Below are 20230 nucleotides of genomic sequence, written 5' to 3' on the forward strand. Positions count from 1 at the left end.
CAAAGAGAAGGTTGGCAGAGACCCAGTAGAGTTAACAGAGGAAAGGAGCAATGTCCTGTGCTTCTCTGGGAGGTCCCCATCTACACTGACTCCAGTCCCCTTTGCATACATGTATTAAAAGGTTTCATCCAAAGCAGCTGGCTAAGTCCTGGGATTCCAGAAGACACTTCCTGATGCACAACTTGCCCAGGCCATTCCCCTGGTCCAAAAATAGAAGAGTAGAGCGGCCCTAATATGTCGCTCTGAGCCCACAGATCAGGAAGCTGCCAGGGCACCTGCAGCAGAGTTTGGAATGGGGACTTACTTCTGGAGAGCTGCCCTCTCTCAAAACCAGCTCAGCACCACTCAGTGCTGGCTGGGAGTCGGAGTCCTCTGAGAGCTTCTCCTCATCTTCTTCATGGATTGGAGATGAAGGAGATCTTAATGTACTGGGGAAGAAGATGAGAGAGAGATTCAAGTTGCAAAAAGCTGCAACGCACAGTAAGTTCTGGTCCCATAAGTGCCTTCCAGCTACGAGACTCAGATACCAGGTACATACAGTACCACAGAAACTGGAGCCACACACTAGGGCAGAGACAAGCAGTAAAGTGGTGCACAGATAAGAGGGAAGTGTAATGTATGGCCCCTCGCAGAGAGTTCTAGAAGAGCTTGGCACCCACCCAGAGGGCCCTATCGCCCAGCTCCAAAGTTTTTATCTGAAGCCCCTGTCAGTGGTCACCTGCATAGAATTCGACTCCATTAACTCAAGGATGATGGGCTGAACACATCCTACTGGGATGTGGATCTGGGATTTCAAGAAACATCACATCTAGTTCTCAGCCCCTTGCTGGCATGTATTTTATGGCACTGCTTTCAACCTGGATCTTCATTTCAGCTAGATCGTTTGGGGCCTGCACCAATTGGCTCTCCCACACCCATCCCACTGCTGCACCGAACTGCCAAGAAATGTACAAATGAATGTCAGCAAAGAATCATGATCATTTACTTCAACAGTTCATTAAGGGTGCAAAATCAGGGATACAAAAACAGAGGCCTACTTTAAACAGTAGCCAGGAGCACAATTCCTTTGCATCAGACTTAGCGTTTCCTAGTATCATGCTGAGATTCATAGATGTTAGGGTCGGAAGGGACCTCAATAGATCATCGAGTCCGACCCCCTGCATGGGCAGGAAAGAGTGCTGGGTTTAGATGACCCCAGCTAGATGCCTATCTAACCTCCTCTTGAAGACCCCCAGGTTAGGGGAGAGCACCCTTGGGAGCCCATTCCAGATCTTTGCCACTCTAACTGTGAAGAAGTTCTTCCTAATGTCCAGTCTAAATCTGCTCTCTGCTAGCTTATGGCCATTATTTCTTGTAACCCCCGGGGGCGCCTTGGTGAGTAAAGCCTCACCAATTCCCTTCTGTGCCCCCGTGATGAACTTATAGGCAGCCACAAGGTTGCCTCTCAACCTTCTCTTGTGGAGGCTGAAGAGGTCCAGGTGCCCTAGTCTCTCCTCATAGGGCTTGGCCTGCAAGCCCTTAACCATAAGTGTGACCCTTCTCTGGACCCTCTCCAGGTTATTCACATCCCTCTTGAAGTGTGGTGCCCAAAATTGCGCGCTTTATTCCAACTATGGTCTGACCAGCGCCAGGTGACACTGATGCAGTAACTGCAACTGCAAGAAACCAGGAAGAACACTCACCAGTTTAATATATTCATGGATGGCTACTGGGCAAGAGAAAGCTAAAGGGACTCCCCATATCATCGTGTTATGCAGTCAGCAGAGAGACAGAAACACTTGTAGCTATTTACTCTTGAAGTATGTAACTGGATTAATGCTTAAATGATATTATAATGATTTTAAACTCTAGGTCTTGAAACACTTTATAAGGGACGTGAGCAAGAACATGGTGCAGTAATGAGGAGACAGTGTCATCTAAGGTCTATGTACGGGGTCCCATAGCAGAGAGCATTTGGGAGTCACACAGGCCCTCCCCAAGGATGGCCCAGAAGACAGTGTTTGTAATTCGGCAGAGTTTGGGAATTTCCCGACTGGGACTTTCCCAGACTTGCAACGAAGGTGTTAACTAACATGGCTGCCTAGAGGCTGGTGTACATGCCACATGGCTTGACTAAGCTGGTCTAAGTAAAGTCTAGAGAAAGTGGAGGTAAAATCCATGCTGTCTCATCTAAGTAAGTCTTTCCACATGCTAACCAATCATTTCTGACATGACCCATTTAATTCTCTGTCTGAACAAGAGTGCAGAATTCAGGGATCTAGATTTCTCTTTAGCAGCTGATAAAACCTGTGCCTGTAGAGAAAAGGTCAGGAGTGGCTGGAGGACAGCACTGACAGACAGGAACAAATTCCTTTGGTCTTGCTCTAACCTTGTGTTGCTATATCACCCTGCAGGAGCCACATTTTTTACACCTGCAGAACAGAGAGAGAGCCTCACAAGGCATGGATTTGATACTAGAAATTCAGATCTCATCTCCCCTTTACTCCAGAAAGACTCCAGGGAACATGCAAGAATTAGTAAGTTTATGATATGCAAAAAACAAGTCAAGAATGACCTGGTTAACTTGGAAGGAAATGTTTTCCCAGCTTGCTTAAAATTCTAGAGTTCTGTTAACACCTAAGGCCAAATGCCCAATTAACAGTTGGGAGTAGAGATCTGCTAGTTAAAGATTCACCTTTCTTCAGTGGAATATGCAACCTCCAAATGAGACCTCTTGCAAACACTGTTAAAGTGAAACATGCAGGAGACACTCCAACCCTCCCAGTTTCTTCAACAATCAATACAATGGGCAGCAGAGGGAGCTGCTGTTGTCACACCCACTGCAGCAGAGTTACTGGTGCCATCACCAGAGAGACAGAGAAGACAGAGACATGGGCTTATGCTTGGCTAGTTGAGCCATGGAGGAGACAACAGTTAGGGAATTTGCTGGGAAGCGCCCTATGGAGGAATAGATTCAGTTATTCCTTTGCTGACCTATCTGGAGACTTGCTTCGTTTGTTCTTTTGATGACCACTCTCCACAGCTCTGTCAATCCCAACAAGAGGTCGGCCAGACGGGGGCAGCCCATCCACCACACCGGTGTAGTTGATTTCATCGTACAGAGGAGCTGAGGGAATGGATGGTGAGATGGAACGGAGGCCATTCAAAGCTTCCAGCAGGGAAATGGGCTCATATCCAGGAGGAATGTTGTCAGAATTCTGCAGGTGAGAAAGATAGGGCATGTTAGGTCACACCCCCAAGCCAAACACAGTGTAAACCCTGCCACCACATAGTTCCACACCCCACTGGCACTGCACTGTTAAAGACCCCCCTGCATTGCTTCCTAAGGCAGCCCATCACCACAGAAACCACTCCAAAGCAAGCCTCAGCCATCCCTCCTGGAATGGCTGCACACTGTTAGGATAATTACAGTATACTTCAAGTAAGTTCAAGATCAATTCCCAAAACAGTGCTCAGAAAAGAGCCAAGTCACCATCTCACTGAGACTGAAACTTGTCACCTTTATGAATGGTGCTTGTCACCTCTACTGCCATTTCAGCAACCGTTCCAAGCAGGAGCTCCACAGGGAGGACTGAGAGAAAGCAGGGCCTTGCAGAGCTATTGCAAACTATGCTGCCTTGTGTGTAAAGCAAGTTCTAGGTTTCCTCAATGGTTAAGGGGATACTCTGGCTTAAAAGAAAATCCCTTCTGTCTTGAAGTTTTGTGAACATGACTGTTCTAGACAGCAGCCAAGGTCCTTGCAGAGTAGAACAAGAGCAGATATAAGGCCTTACCATTTTTTTCCTTTGTACACTGACAGTCCTTTCTACTGTTTCTCCCACTCAGTTCCCTCTGTTTGGGTGAGTCTTTCCATGCAATGTGTTGGTTTTTTTTAGAATTATGAAAACAATTGTAAAACCACATACATTGGCAGGAACCTGGGGAAAGGTGCAAGCTATGGAACCATTTCAAGTCCCCGTTTTTCCCCTTCAACTGACTGGATTCCAAAAATTAAAGAAGCCTGTGTAACAGGGCACGCACCTCAGTGCCTGTTACAGTTAGGAGAGCTTCACTTGACACCTGTCGAAGGGAGAAAACTTACCTGTATGTGAAAGGCAAATTAAAAGAATGGGGCTGCACAGGCCGTCAGGATCCCAGGTGTCATTGACTGCCTCTTGCACCGCCAGCAGTGGGGAAACGTGGGAGCATTCTTATTGGTTTTGGGAGGAAACCCAGAAGTTAAAACCCAAGTTGGGCCAGAGGGTCAGTTACCCTGGAGAGGGGATGCATTGGAGAGAAGAAGCTTGCGCAAGCTGTGCAGAGGCATGGCAGCTTAACTGGTACAAAGACTGGGAGACAGCCTGGAAGCCAAACCAAAGGCGATACATGTACCTCAGATGATGGGACGACACAAGGATCCTCAGTTTGCTGACCCCTCTCCTCCTTTTCCCTCAGGAAGGAAACCCAAGTGGGCTGGACTCACCAGTGATTGCCATCCCCTCACATGAACGAAGGATCCTCGCATTGTCCCATCACCTGAGGTATGTGTATCCCCATGTCTCCTGGTTCTTGTATCGGTAAATCTAGTTAAGCTGCCATGCCGCCACATGGCTTGCACGAACTTCTGCTTTCCAGTGCATCCCCTCTCTGGGGTAACTGACTCTCTGGTCCAACTCAGGTTTTAACTTTCACGTTTCCTCCTGGAATCAACAAGAACTGGTACCATTCCCACATGTATCCCCGCCGCCAGCAGTGCAAAAGGCAATCAATGACACCTTGGATCCTGATGGCACATGCAGCCCCATTCTTTTAATTTGCCTTTCATATGCAGGTAAGTTTTCTGCCTTCAACAGATATTGGGTGAAGCCTCCTAATTGTAACAGGCACCAAGGTACGTGCCCTGTTACAACGGCCCTTCAAAAGCAGTTAAACCCCTGTTAATTTAACCAAATTATTGATAATTATCATCAAGGCCCTTTGAGCTCAGTCACTTATTCTGTAACGGGGCTCTTGGGTTCTGCAGCCATCCAATAAATTTCACTATGTTAAGCAATAGTGCAAACAATATGCTCAGTTTAGCATCTCTTCTGGAACTGACTGAGATGCTCCAGCTGTTTTATTTTGTGCTGCATATCAGTGCCAAGATTTCTGTACTGAAAAAGATAAGCAGTGTGCAGGGTTTGGAAGGGGGGGCCGTGCATGTGTTGGAAGTCATGGAAGCAAGGTCCAGAAAAAAAACATTAATGCAACAGGTGAGTGAGTCCTCTTCTTAGCCTTAAGACTAAACTAAAAAAAAACAGCACCAAAGACAAAGCCTCATTACAAAAGTAATATATTTTGAAGGACTCAAGCAGTGTGGTATAGGACTGTACTTAGACCTTTAAAAGTTTACATGTCACATAGATGCATAATAGGTGGAATAGGACTTAGCCCACTGTTTCAAGGGACAGAAATGCTAAGAAGATAGTAACCAATAGGTTTATACCTAACCAACAGGTTTTCTTCCCAGCACTGACTGAGGCAAATTTTACAGCTAGCAGCTACCAGGGTCCTGAGAATGTTACGGAAAATTAAAAATGTCTTTAAGAAATGACACTCTCTTGTTGGACATATACCACAATGCTGTCCCTAAGTGTGAGCTCACAAAAGCTTGATATATATTTACTTTGGCTGGTTTATAAGGTGCAAACATAACCTGCCTTCTACTTGAATCTTATTCTGCTGACAGCATCTTTATAGACCAACCTGTTTTGTTTGGAGATTTCTTTTTCGATAACTCTCCAAAGGACGCACCTTTCAAAAAAGCAAACTGATTTTTATTGTACCTAAGATTTGACTTGGCTCTGCCTACTACCAGTCTTGGCATCTCAGAGCATGAGGTAAGCATTTATCAAAATAAATGTCCACGCAAAACCTCCAAAGAGATCAGACAAATGTGGACACACTTTACCAAATGATCTCATGGGAGGAACACCAGCTTACCCACAGTCCTAAGGAGCCAGGAAAATAAGCAAAAAGGGAGACCCAGCACAGGACTGGGGGCTAAGAATCCCGTGTGCCAATCTCAGTGACTGTGACTTCTGGCAAGTCTCTTAAACTTCTCTATACCTTAGTTTATCAAAAAGAGGATACTGATCATTCCCCTCTGGTAGAGCAGGTGAGGGTTAGTGAGCATCTGTGAGGGGGTGAGAGTACTACTGTAACTAACATGGAGCCAGTGGTTGGAGTGTTTACACTTTATGCAGGAAGAGTAAGTTAAGCCTAGAGCATTAGCAAGCCCTCATATGTAAAATGGTTTCCCATGCTAGTGAGACTCCTGGTGAGTAATTACTGTAGTAACCAAATGTGACCAAGTCCACTTACTGTTTCTCTTTTAGGTTTCTTGCTGGGCTGGGTGACAGTGTTCACTTTGGGATTTTTAAAGGGACACTGTCAAGAAAAAATCATATTGTAAACAAGGATTTTCCTTTCTTGTACCACTAAGACCTGAGATCGTGCGCATGAATATGACCAGCTTGTTCTTGGTGATACTACTTGTTATCTTCTTACACTGCTCTCAGCTTCAGCGGGGACCCTTAATGGGTTAGTTTCATGTCCCATTTCTCAGCCCTACCCAAAACTGCTGGTTGATTATACCACAGGGGAAGGGGGAATAAAAACTGGTTTTAACTGAACTGTTTAAGAATACCATGAATACACCCTCCTGTTCCCATCAAATAACAGTCACATCCCAAATCCCAAGTTCTGGGGCCAGACTACTTAGCATTTGCAAAAGGTAGCATCCAAACAAAATGGATCTCTTTGTCTTCTCACCCCTTTTTCCAGCAAAGCCCTGGAACATGACTGCAGATCAGAAATCAGTCCTGGGGCAGTTTTAAAGATGAAATTTGCCCAGCTCAGCTAGGCCAGGGAGGTACCAAGTCCAATATGTTCCTTCTGGCATCTACTTGTCTGGAGTGACTTTCCTTGCATATCCCTAAGTCAAGAGAGTTTTCAAAAGGATAATCCAGGCCTAGAGGGCAAAGTGCTCCCAACCAGTCAAGAAGGTGTATCTAGCTTGCTTTTAAACCTAACTGCTGGGCAGTAAATAGGGCCAGCATTCAGGACTGGAGCCAACAGAGAAAGTAGGCAGGATGGTAAGAATGGTTTATACACTGAAAGACACCAGTATCTTGAGGCCGACCAATAAATCTGTATCACTGAACTAGGGGCAGGAGAGCAAATTCTAAACCCTGAACAATGGACTGGGGACTTCTCACCTACAGCTCATTCCTGATGGAGGCCATCCATCAAGCTAATGGTGCTACGTTTAAAGGACACATGATAGCATTGGGCACCCTAGTTCCAGCAGATATCATCTGTTCCTCTGTAGGGCCCTGTGCAGAGGAACTAGTTGGGATTTAAAGTGCTAACCCTTCAGACATTCTCCCTGGCTTCAAAGCAGGGTTGACATTTAAGTCAGATCCAACTCTGTGGGCTGAGGACTAAGGTGGGTTTATATCCTCAGATCTGGATTTCCCCACTCTTCCCTACTACCCAGAGCAAGGAGGATGGTGGAAACCCTCTTCATTTGGAGAGTAGATTTAGCTTGACTGTTCTTTTAAGCACACTCTGGGAATTGGCTGTATGATCTCTCGTTCAGGGATATAGCAGCAGGGCTCACTCGGCTGGCTGCTGTACCATAGGCCCACTGCTCACTCATAGAGAGCTTGCTCTAATGGTGTTTCCAGCTAGCATGCCTACATCTTAGTTGAACACCAGGGCATTCCATTAAAATACACTTTAAAGTGTAATTTTCCATGATCTCAGGCTTTAACCAGCCCTTCTCCTGCCCTGCTGTACCATTGTTCTCCAGGGTTGAGCAGAACCTTCTTCTTGCTAAGGCACCTGTTGGGATTTTTCTTCCTCTGGATCTGGTGGCTAAGAAGGAAAAGGAGAACCAACCAGAACCAGATTTGTAATCCTGTGGCTGGTCCAATTTCACTATACATAAAGTATGTGGCAGGGGAGAGGGCTCCCAAGGAAAGCGGTCAATGGCAGGAGAAACGAATACTCAAGTCTGAGATTACTCTGAGTAGGAAGGCCTCACACAACTCCCAGAAATTTGGCTCATAGCCTCAGTGAAGGACATCCATCAATGGGCCAAACCAGTCAAGATGGAACCTGGGGATGGGGGTAAGAGAGGTGGACAACACGATTTCTGGTTCCTTGCCAAGATGGTCACAGGCACTGGGTACAGGGTTGCAAGTTACTTACAGAGTGTTCATCATGGTCCATGGTTTGGGCGAGGACAGGGCTGAATGAGACAGGTGATAAAGCCCCAGGCTTCTTCCTCACAGCTCGGATCTGCAGCAGGGCACGGAAAGCTAAGAGGGAACATTATACAAGTGACTATACCAGTAGCAAAGGGATGTAGACAGGCACCCAGGACACAGGGACAATGGCAACTTCTGGTTACAGCTACAGCTGCTTTTGCACCCCTGCCTGCCCTCTCCCAATAAGTCAGTACCCAGGGTGGTTGCCCCACTTGCCCTACCCTAGTTATACCACTGGACTACATAGACTGCACAGCCACAGCAATGTCACAGGGTCAGGTCACACAGCCACTCAGTCAGGGACCCTGCTCAGATACCCTGTCAGCAAGAAGAGTTAATCAAATTAGGACCTAGAGAGCAAGGCACATAGACATGTAAACCATTCTTAGGCCAAACTCTGGCAACTGAACAAGTGTAAGCCAAGTGCTGCTATAAGAATGAGAGACAGGAGTAATATGTTGATGGAGATACAACCTAGCTACAAGGAGTGACTATGTAGTCCCATCCCCTGTCCTGGAAGGCACCACTCCCATAAATGACCTTGTGGATGAAAACTGAGCTTCACATCAATAGAAAGTTCTACTGTATCTGAATACAGCCATACCAAAGGCTGCCAGGGCTGGCTGTGTCAGTCAGTGAAGGTGCATCTGTGCTGCACAACGCAGTGCCAATATAGGGATGCTCTGAAGTAGCTGTCAAGGAAAACTAACTAGTGTGAGAGTAGACTACAGTCATGCCTGTACTGCTTCTGGTTCCAAAGCTAGTGCCTGCAGAGCCAGCTTGGGATGCCTGCACAGTGCTGCTGTGACATATAGCATAAATATTTTTGAGTCTGAGCTCACTTAATCAGATGCTATATGTCTTCAAGGTGCAAATCTATCCTGCCTTCTGTCTGACTTCAGACTAACATGGCTAACAACCTCTTTCAAGTAAGTTCCCAAGTGCTAGTGAGATGCCTGGCTGGAGGACAGGAGGTGTTATATGTTATTAGTTACCGTACATTGTGCTGATCCCCACAGAAATGCATGGACAAAGACACAGCTACAAGGAACAAATGCCTTGGAGTAACACAGCAAGGTTACAGAGGTGTGGAAGACTGCCATCAGGCAGGCAGGTTGTCATGCTTATTGCTGCATTAGTGCTGAGAGATGTAAGGATGAGGCCAGCCTCGAGGCTACTTATTGAGAAGTAGGAAGAAAAGCAAGCAAGACCCTAGCAGATCCTCTACCAGCCCAGCCCACTAGCGGCTGGACCATAAGTCTCCAGGGCAGATCCCTCCAGGGCAAGGGGATCTGCAGCCCATTGCAAGCTACTCTGTGAAACCTGGGGATGATTTTGCTCCTCTCATTGCATCTCAGTGCTGTGTGTGTGTGGGGGGAGGGGGAGGCGGGGTGTCTCACACTGTGTCAGTGTGGTATTTCTGGTAATAACTGCATTAAGGAGTGAACAGTTCACAAGTTGGAGTAGAGAACAGGCATAATGACAAACCCCAATCAAGAAATCTGTGAGATGGTCTGAGGCAGGTCCTGTTTCATCCCCACACAAGACTCTCAGTGGCTAAATTCTTTATTTCACTGCAGAGAACATCCCTTGTACAGGTCCAGTTAGAGCTGTGTAGAGCCACCCAAAACTACTGGGGTGTATATACACTCTGATGGCTTCCCTAGAGCGGCTCCTGTCTATTGTTAAAACTTCTGGTGACAGAAGCAGCCTAATGAAGACAAAGACTAAGAACAGCCCAGTCATATGTTTTCCTACTCCATTCAGCCGCTAGAAGAGACAGCCTAAGCCAGTACAGGGAGTGTGATGTCCGTACTGATTCTGCATTTCCCCAAGAAGCAGATCCTTGGCAAGCCTGATACTATGGGTCCTTTCTCTGGCAAATCCACCTCTCTTCTTAGCATTTACAGGTAAGCTAACTGCACCAACCTTATGTTCAGGAAGAGCTGGTAACTTTGTTCATAGTGGAGATTGCCTGACACTTTCCATTACAAAATCCTGATTTTGGTTATTTATAAACTTTGCCAACCTTTAACTACTCAGGCTGAGATTTCCCAGGCTATCTGCCTCAGACAAACTCTCTCTGGCAAGTTTAGGAAAAACTATTATTCAGCTAGCTGTGAGGTTATGTTTATGGCAAAATATATTATTTCTCCATTTTACATATCAAATTCCTAGAACTGTTTTGTTGAGAAGCTGTAGTGTCTTTATGCTTTGGAACAGGGACTTAACATTTAGCAAGTGTGTTGTTCCATCAGGGATGGGCTTTTTCTCATCCTATAAAGGTGTTCTCAAATTTGGTCAAGGTGCAAACTTCTAAAAAAAAAATCACAATATTGTATAGTCAAGATAGTCTTGTTAAAGGCTTGCAACTAAGTTCTGACTGTACTGCTCCATCCCCTATGTGCAGACTAGCCTGAGCACATGTCAATCTCACAAAGCACCTTTGTGTTAACTAGAATGCACATCTTCATCCCCAGACAACAAACAAGCATGCTCCATTCTAGTATTGCTGGGTATTAAGCAGGTCTTAGATACTGCCCCTCCTGACAGTCAGAGTCTACTCCAGCACCGAGTGTTAGAAGAGACATGAATGCTACATACAGGTCTTGGGCTCTCAGTGTTCCCCCTCCTGACATGCCAGTAGTGAAGAGGTGGAGGAAGAAGAGGCAGCACCCTAACTCACATATCAGATTGTGAGGAGTGGGGCAGGTCAAACACAAGGGCTGACAAAGGAGCGAGATGGACAACAGGATCAGTAATAGATAAGGAGTATAATGGGGGAGAGAACAAGAGGAGAAGCGACAGACACAGTGGCCAAGACAGACAAAAATGAGTTATGACTACTATGGGACGCTCTCCTCTGCCACCTGCAATTGAACCCACGTCCTGAGTCTCTACGTTCACATTCCTTTCCTGATAGCAAACAGCTCTGAAATCTATCAGCAAAGCATGTCACATACTCAGTCTAGTGGCTTGTCCACAGAGAGGATAACAGACTATTAGTGCTCCCAGTTACTCAACTGGTCTGTGCTATGGATCTAAAGGTCCCTGTGGGTGACCAATACCAGGACTGGCACAGTTCCAGGTGATACAATGCTTCTGGTTTTAATGCTTAAAAAGCATAGGAAAACAATGTTTAAAAAGAACCAAGCACTACACTATATTTAAAGAGTGGTAATGTAACCAAGTCAGGCACATAAATTTTAAGAAACACTAGAATTAATGCTACCAGTATAACCTTATTTCAACTCCTTTATGCACATGCATTATGACAGTTTAATTATATGATTAGATACTATTTTTTCCAAGGGAATTTTTTTCAAGATCTATCCATCCTGTTAAAGTAACCCAAAAACCAAGAAACAACTAGAATTATTCTTGCTTCTTTACTACACCTAGGGAAGGCTTGAAAGATTTTTGTAGTGTGTAGGAAGAAAGTGATATGAAGTCAGTTTAGAGCCCACTAGTGGCGCTCACTGCTTTCTCATCTTTAGAAATCTCTAGCCAGAGATTAAACACCTCATCAAGGACCAGGATCCCAAAACAGCCATGGCGACAGCATTAATTGCAGATCAGCTGTTGCTCAACCGTGAGGGGCTGGGCAGAAAGCCTACCCACTTTGGGAAGAACCAGGAAGGGTCCAAAAAGAGAAGGGCAGGCCAGTCCCAAAACAGGAGGGTGGGCCTCCCCCTGCCAAGCGCTGGGTGGCCCCGGATTCAGTCACTCTCCCCAGCTTGGATAGGAAGAGTTGCCACCTCAAGGCCCCCTGCCCAAAGCAGAGTAACCCCAACAGGTATGTCAACCGAGCAACAGCTGTATGCACTGAAAGGGAAACCCCGAGCCATTCGGGGGGGGGAGGGGCCGGGGTGTACCAGTATCTACAAGAATGCAAACCCCGAGGAGGTGGTGGCCCCCTACAGTACAGAGGTGATGGTATACGGGAGAACCCTAATTGGAGAGGTGGACTCTGGGTCCAGTGTGTCATAACCATCAGTCAGCACAAAAATACATGAAGCTAGGCCTTGCATGGCTACATATATATTTTAGTCAGCACAAGTTACTTTGGATCTGACTGCACCTCTGTGCTTGCTCTTGGAGGACTCTGTGGTGGTATAACACATACCAAGGAGGTGAAATCCAAAAATGAGAAAGGAAGTGATGTTCAGTGAATCTATTTAAAAGTCTTTTTTATAAAGATTTATATGTCCTCCCTTCAATTAAAATTCCTGATTCCAGCTCTCTAGTCCTACAAGAATACTGACAGATTAAAAAAAAAGAGAGAAAGAGAAGAGGTAGATATTTTTAAGGTTAAAAACCAAACAGAAAAAATCCTTCTGCTTCTTCTAGCATTTTAAAGTAGCAAAAGGCAAAATCCTCCATTTTTTTTCCTTTACAGATTATTTTTAAAGAATCCAGTGGCATTCTGTGCATACCTGAGCCCTATGGTGACAGAATGCTCTTTTCTGCAGCACTTGGGGGCACTATGAAATATTTAAATTGCAGTAACTTCCCATCAGGAGCAGGGGTCACTGGGTTCTCCATAAGCCTACATAAAGCCAGTCTCTGTTCTGAGCTTCATACAATTCAAGATGGTGAATGGAAGGCCGGCTAGAATGGATCTAAGACAGAGCAGGAGGAAAGGAACTCGAGGCAGTGACTGTAAATGTGTTTGCAGAGTTTGGAGACAAAAACAGTGAAGAGGCAAGGGGTATAGGCTGAGTTCAATACATCTGATCCCTGCTGATCCTTGAGGTGGTCCACAATCATCAGGGAAGCACCCGCTGCAGTTTTTTTAAAGCACGATGCTGGGATATTTTGTCCCAGATAAAGCAGTCAGCACTACAACCCCAGCCAGCACAAGAAAAGACAGAAACTGGTTTAAAAGCTTTGAACTCCTCAGAGGAACAAATGCTGTAGGAAGGCTCTGGAAGCCAGAGAAGAGGCCCTGCTTGTACTCCAGTATAAAGAAATGTAACCCCATCTGATTGACTTACAGCAGAAGGACACATCTGCCATCCTATTCCTGGGAACTGCTGAAATATTAACAGGGCGCTTAGATGGAAACAAGGTAGCAAATACTCTACTTCTACATCAACCTTTTTTTTCATTTAAAAGGTTCTGAATTAGCAGATGTGGTAAGGGTTTAACATATCTATATGCCAGACTAAAAGCCCTTTGGTAACAGAAGTTGAGCAAACCATGGGCTTGCAAGAGCTTCACTGATTGAATATAATGCAAATGAGTTAACACTGATGTTCAAGCGTGACAGGAGCCAGTTTACTTAGTGAGGAACTGTGCTGCTCATATAAGAGATATGCCCACCCCCTCTACTCTTCCAGATAAGGCTGCTGGGTTGACACACAGTCAGATTAAGTGGAATGATTCAGAGAAGAACAAGCAGACACGAGTCTGGACTGCAGGCTTCTCTGGAACCAGCTGGCTATGGCTGTAGGTTGTGCTCTGTCTTAATGGTTAGAGACAGGTAAAATCAATGTGTTTGCTGGATAGCCCAAATAATACTTTTCAGCAAGCCAAGCATTCATGGCCTGAATCATCTGGAGGTTACCAGGCTGAATTACATTTACAGCAAAAGTTGTGTTAACCGGCACCTTATAAGCCAGCATGCTCTGTTAACTGGCATGCCAGCTTGTAAGGGCTTGTAAGGGAAAAGTGAAACCGGAAGTGCCCACTGTGTCACTTCCCGTTTCGCAGAGCCCCCGGGGCCCAGGGGAAAGCAGCCTCTGCTGACAAGCCCCTACGGCCCGGGGACATAGCAGCCTGCACGGGTCCCCCCTCCCTGTCCCTTGGGGCCCACAGAAGGGGCAGCGATGTGGCAGGAGGGGCGGCAACACCCCAGATATGGAGGGACATGCAACAGCCTGAACAGGCAAAGATGCCTGTTCAGGCTGCTCAGTTATCCGGCATATTTTGTTATCCAGCACCTTCCATTCCCCGTGGGTGCCAGATAACAAAGCTTCTACTGTACTCGTTTTTCTCTAAAGTCAGGTCCCACTGTTGTCACAAGACTTCTCTCATGTGTGTCTGCATAGGGGGTGTGTTTAGTCTTCAAGAACCTACTGGTGTCCAGAGGTTCTGTTGAGATGGCCGAGAAGTGGGCCAATTACTGGCCAGGAGAGTGGTTCTTTGACTCATTATGCAGAGCCAGCGCAGCTGTCTAGCAGAAGAGGTTCCTATCCCAGGTAATCAACATTTCACTCTTCTAAATGCAGACCATATTTCAGAGTTGTGAAGGTTGTGGGGGTGGGGTCCTCAATTACATTACATTGTCATCACATGGTAACACCTGGATCTTCAACCCTCAAAAAGACAGTCAAGTGAAGTGGCTTAGCACAGAGCAGGCCCCTACTGCTCCCTTGCCTAAAAAGGGGAGAGGGCAACTAAACTTAACTTGGAATCAGGATTTCTTCACAACAGACACTACTGACTTCTCCTCCCAAACCAGCATAGACACTTTTTGTCTACAATCAGATTCAGGTTAACAGCTAGGTAATGGAAATTACCACATCTATCCCTCAGAGCTTGGAGTCTGGAATTCTTTTAACGCTAAATTTATTCTCTTCAGAAACCCAATTCCAAGTGCACTGTCCCAAATGGATTAGCTAGAGAGGGTGGCTGTTCTGTACTGAGAGCAGTGCAGGATGGGGAGAGAAACCATAGCAAACAAGGCACCTCTGCCGATGCTATTACTTAGGAGATACTGACCATCTGAAGTATGCCAGAATGTAGGGAAGGCCAGAAACAGACAGAGCCCCTTACCTAGGTCACACCTATGGTTACTAGCATGCCTTTGGTGTGCTCTGGGGTGGGGTGTTAAGCACTGGAATTCAGCTGTCTTTCACTCTCTATGTAGCCATACTAAAACTTGGGTTGTTTTTGTTGATGCCAGGATCCCAAGTGCTAATCCAGCTTTGTGCATCTGCTCTTCTACCCCCCACTAACTAAGCAGAAGGGAAGAGGTGCTGATTACCAGTCACCAGACTCAACGCCCAAGATTCTTGTGTTGCTGGACCCTGGGACCACCCCTGTCCAAGTGTACTCAAACTAGGAGACTACTGGCTGCCGACGTGTGCTCCTCTGTAGGGCATACTCACGCAGACGGCAGATAGGGCAGTTGTTGGCCTGGTAGCGCAGAGTGTCAGCACAGGAATTACACAAGCACAGGTGCCTGCAAGGCAGGATGAGGGTGTCTCGCAGGTCAGACAGGCACACAACACACTCATTGCTATTGTCACTGTTCTCATCATCAGAAGGCTGCAACGAGAGTTAAGAAACAGTTACATAAATACAACTGCCAGGTATCCAAAAGGGAACACTGCAGCCCAGTGAGACGCTTTCTGCCTAAATGCAGCTCATTCTCAACAGGTAATGGGGCTGCATGGATTTGCCCAGGTCTGCAGTGTTCAGTCAGACAGGGATCTCCCAAGGAAAGCACATCCCCAGAAGGCATCCAGATGATGCAGTTGGCTCCTATGCCTTCCTACCTTGCCTGATTTAACAGTACCAGGGCTAGGACAGGAAATCAAGGAGCTGTACTTGGATCTCAGGTCTTAGTTTCTCCTTTCTCCCTTCTGAGCTGTAGAGTGAGAGGAGCACCCTTTCACTGGGAGCTTCCCCAGGCTCAGTTGAGTGCCTGTCAAGTCTTGTCCTTCATGAGGCTTCCAGAGCCCAGCAGGGAAGGGACAAGAGCTGATCAGCAGGGATCCAGGTTTTCCATTTGCCATGGAAAAATGCAGAGTTTCTCCTTTAAAGGAAAAAAACCTGGGAAACTGCAGGTTTCCCTTTGCAGGCTGGCAGAGTTCCAGCCTGCTAGAGGCTGCCACGTGCGTATGTGCACATGCACGTGGCAGCCAGGCAACAGTGGAGAGCAGCTCCTTCCAGGTAAGTCTATGTGGGGGGGAGGGGGAAGAGGGGGGCACAGGCCATGCATTTGGGGGGGGGGAGCAACACGTGCCACCCCCCAGATTTCTGCACCCACAGTGGGGCAAGGGGCTGCAGCTGGGCCAGGCCAGCTCCAGACAGGAGCCACCTTTGCAGCCCAGCAGATGAGACCTGGCGCAGAAGGGAGTACTACACTGCCATGTTCGCCAAGGTGAGGTGCCCCCTGCCTGCCCGGCAGCAGCGGGGACACAACTCCACGTCACTGCCACACCTCACCTTGGGGGCCATGGTGGTGCAGCGCTCCAAAGGGGGTACCACACCTCCCAGGCATTACAGTGCCTTCTGCTGGAGCCTAAGGGGATTCTTCAAACTCATCCAGCTCCCCCTGTAGGAGCTGCACGCACCCCTACTGCAGTGATTCTCAACTAGTGTTCCACAGCACCCTGGGGTGCCTTGAAATCCTTTCAAGAGTGCTGCATAATGTTAGCAGTTTGGTGTGTAAATATGATTCAAACACAGAAATTGCAAAAAGGAATCCATACTGTTAAGACATCTTGCCCTGTTGTGGTCTTTCTGAATTCTTCACACCAGAAAAGTTGCTCTATTTTTCCACAGTCAAAAACAAATTAAAACTAAGAGCTGACATTTTCTGAGGGGTGCCTCAAATCTAATGAGGGGCACCGTAAGCCTAAACGGGTTGAGAACCACTGCCCTACTGCTGGTCACCTCAGCGCTACATGACACATCAGTGCCATTCTGAGTTCCCTTTGCTAATGCAGGCTGGAATACAGATCACATTGCAGAGTGAGCTGTAAAGGAGAATGTAACAGCACCTGCTCCTGCCAGAGCAGCAAGGCAGCTTACTGATCACACTAGCAATGCACACTGTGGATCATCCTTCCTCTTTCCATTTTACATTGGTGGCCTAGTATGCTGGAACACAACAAACAGCCCAAATGGAACTGTGTACTAGGTCAGGGGTGACTGGTGCCTCCTGAGTCTGGGGAGGCACAATATGTAGGTGGGCCAAAAGTCCAATATCCACTCCTATACTTGTATGCCACGGCTTCGTGTCCCCCACCCCCCAACGCCACTGGCCCATGTGGCAAAAAAAAAAGCCCTGTCCTGAGCGATGCCGAGTTGGGGGCCAATCTCGGGGGGGGACATGCCTCCTTCCCATACCCCCGCTACCAGTTGCCTGTGTACTGGGTTATGTCTGAAAGAGCTGGATCACAACATATTGGGAGCACAAAGAGGAGCCCTCAGCACAAGGCCCTTTAGGGGAGAAGGGACTCAGCTTTTCCTCTTTGGTGACTTTCCTCTCCCAGCTCCTCTACTTACACACAGCACTGGAGAATTCAGAACAGTGGTTACAAAAACAACCTACTCTGGAGGAAACCCGCATCACTCACAGTGCTTCTCACCTGCAGAGCACCAAATGCATGGATCCCCTCAGCACTACCTGAGGCACAGAAATCAAGTGACTTGCTGAAGGCCACACAATAGACCCCTGAATGCAATCCCAAACTCCTCTGCCTAAACAGGGAGTTACATTCCTAGTTAAAGCACTTTCCATATACTCCACCTGACAAGAGCAATGCAACACAGAGTCAACTCCTCTATTTCTGCAGGGTAACAAAGTACTTAAGGGCTGCATTGCATGGATGGCAAATAGGCACAAGGGGAACCAGAACTCCTTGCAGTGAGGACTGAACATGCACATGCTTCTGGTTTAAAAAAAAAAAAAGCCACCAAGTGGGTCCCAGAAGCATATCTCAGATCACAAGTTGTGAGTGAAGTGCAGAAGTCCACCCTGCTCTGTGCTCATGGAGGGGGTGTCACAAGAAGAGGTGATTCCAGAGTTGTTTAGGAGGTAAAGGACCTACTTAAGAGTGAGGAAATGGGACAATGCTTTTGGCCACTGAAGCAGTCTGACTGGAGAGGAGCTTCGAAAGGACACGAGAGGCAGCAATTGCAGAGACTGGGACAACTCTCCTAATGCATCATGTGCTATGGAAACAAGCACCCTCTAAAACCAACTGGGAGTTGGTACTTAACTCTCTCCAGCTGCTTTGAAAGTCCCAAGCTTGATGCATATACTCAGGGGTCTCAGGTTGCTTAACAAAACATTTAGATCCAATTCACCTCAGTGTAACTACGCTGACTTCTTTGGTGTTCTGATAGGAATGAGCCTGGGCTTCAACAACTATCAGAAAGGCAATGTGCTCCACTTCTTTGCTGATATGACTGAAGGAGGACTCTCTTCCTTCCCTGACCCCCCAACAATGAGCTACAACAACCCACATACAAACTCAAAGCAAACGCTGACCCCACCCCCCACAATTGGGCACCTGCCATGTGGCTCTGAATGCAGAAAAGAAAGGGAGCTTGGTAGACACTTTTACCTTGGTCTCCTGGTTGTTTTTGTTCTCGATGCCATAGATCTCCTGAAGCAGGTAGCTCACCCGATCCACCTAGGGAAATAAGAATCATGGTCTTAACTCTAGAAGGTCAGCATCTCTGCAGCTATTCAGTTTCTATCACTTCACCAGACCCCAGTTAATGGAATGAATGGGAGGTCTCCCGAGGTTCCGTGCTACAGGATAGGGGAACTGGCACTCACAGGTACACCGATCTAAACAAACCATGCAAAGAACAGAGTTTGTGGTAAGCCATGATTCCCTCCTGCTGTACACAGCACAGCCCCCTATTCAGACGGAGCAGAAGAGTTAGAGCTGGGTGAGACAGCAACAGGGAGGGGCCATTTCAAATGCAGTCAAGAATGCTGCATCTCAAAATCGACAATGCTTATTTCAGGTTTGAACCCAAGATTCAAGCTAGCTTTGATTGGATCTGCAGGCACTCGGCACCTCTCAGGTTTAGGCCTTTTTTCCGTGAAGCACTATTAATCTTTATCTGAGGAAGGCCATGCAGTATTTCAAACCATCCCAGTACAAAAGTTGAATAAAAGGTCTTGCTTCTCCAGTACTTCAGCAATGCCCTGCCAGTACCCATTAACATGACCTACATGGCATTGCTGTAGTATTTCATTGTCAGATACCATAACAAACCTACACCAATCACAGCTAAAACAAATCTCCCTCAGGCCGGAAACTGCTAATAGCTACATCATGAGAGAAAACCACTTCAGTGGTTAGATATGTGGGGACTATGTTCTTTGAGTGCCGTATACGTTAAGAGCTCACCTACCAAAGCACTCAAGCACCCCTTGAGAGAGTCTTTGTAACAGACTCTGTTTTTTAACACTGCATGTGGGCAATTACTGGGATAATATTTGCAGGCAGGAAGACAGAGTTGGCAAACACAGTAACAGGTTATGGATTGTAATGCAGCTGCTTGTACATCCTTGGCCTTGTTCACGTGCTCAACTTAATGTCCATCTACATAGCAACCTGTGGAGAAGTTGGGTCAGCAGCTGATGTCATGGCACTTTAGTCCAAAGAGCCCTTGGACAGGATGGGAGGATAACTCTGAGTCCCAGGTTCAGTTTATACTAAGGCATTTTTTAGGTCAATTCCCAGATAGGAAAAGCCCTCACAGCACCAGGAGATAGCCAGGGGAGAATCCTTTCTTCTGTATGTCAGGAAGGGTTGTGGGAGAAGAAGCTGGGAACCAAAGAAGGGAAAGGAAGAATCAGGAGTCAGAAGGAAGAAGAAAAGCAGGAACACCCAGAGCCACTGTGCTAGCAGATACAGTTTTACTCTCACCCAAGCCTTCTAGGCAAAAGTGAAAGCTCCTTAGTATTATATGCAGCCAATTAATACTGCAATTTGTTGATGATGCTAAACAGTGATCTCTACCAAAAACAAAAAGTTTAGAGCAAGCCTCTCCTGGCCACCCTGTGAAAAGTCTAGAGAGTAAGCTAGTGGTGGGGTGGCCCTTAGTAACACCCAGATTAATTCTTCCTACACATGGGACACAGAAATGCTTTATTTTATGTCCAGAAAGTGACCATTTGACACTGTGCTGCACCAAGATGCAGGCAAAGTTGGATGATATCCATGCTGCTTGCC

At 46.8% G+C, this 20230-nt stretch overlaps 1 protein-coding gene across 6 annotated transcripts in view; it reads right to left on the reverse strand.

The window, feature by feature from the left end:
* Positions 1 to 20230, reverse strand: part of MGRN1 (mahogunin ring finger 1) — a 171339-nt gene that overhangs the window by 7169 nt on the left and 143940 nt on the right. For 4 of the 6 annotated variants that reach the window (XM_059716924.1, XM_014602232.3, XM_014602228.3 and 1 more), the window contains exons 9-14: positions 18602 to 18670; positions 15410 to 15569; positions 8236 to 8345; positions 6343 to 6408; positions 2974 to 3197; positions 305 to 428 (exon numbers count right to left, since the gene is read on the reverse strand). In XM_059716924.1, coding sequence (XP_059572907.1) covers positions 305 to 428; positions 2974 to 3197; positions 6343 to 6408; positions 8236 to 8345; positions 15410 to 15569; positions 18602 to 18670 — 753 coding nt within the window. The remainder of the gene's footprint in view (positions 1 to 304; positions 429 to 2973; positions 3198 to 6342; positions 6409 to 8235; positions 8346 to 15409; positions 15570 to 18601; positions 18671 to 20230) is intronic. The other 2 variants (XM_014602240.3, XM_014602243.3) reach the window with 1 other exon arrangement.

This window comes from Alligator mississippiensis, chromosome 13 (assembly GCF_030867095.1).
Source record: "Alligator mississippiensis isolate rAllMis1 chromosome 13, rAllMis1, whole genome shotgun sequence".
Classification (NCBI taxonomy): domain Eukaryota; kingdom Metazoa; phylum Chordata; order Crocodylia; family Alligatoridae; genus Alligator; species Alligator mississippiensis.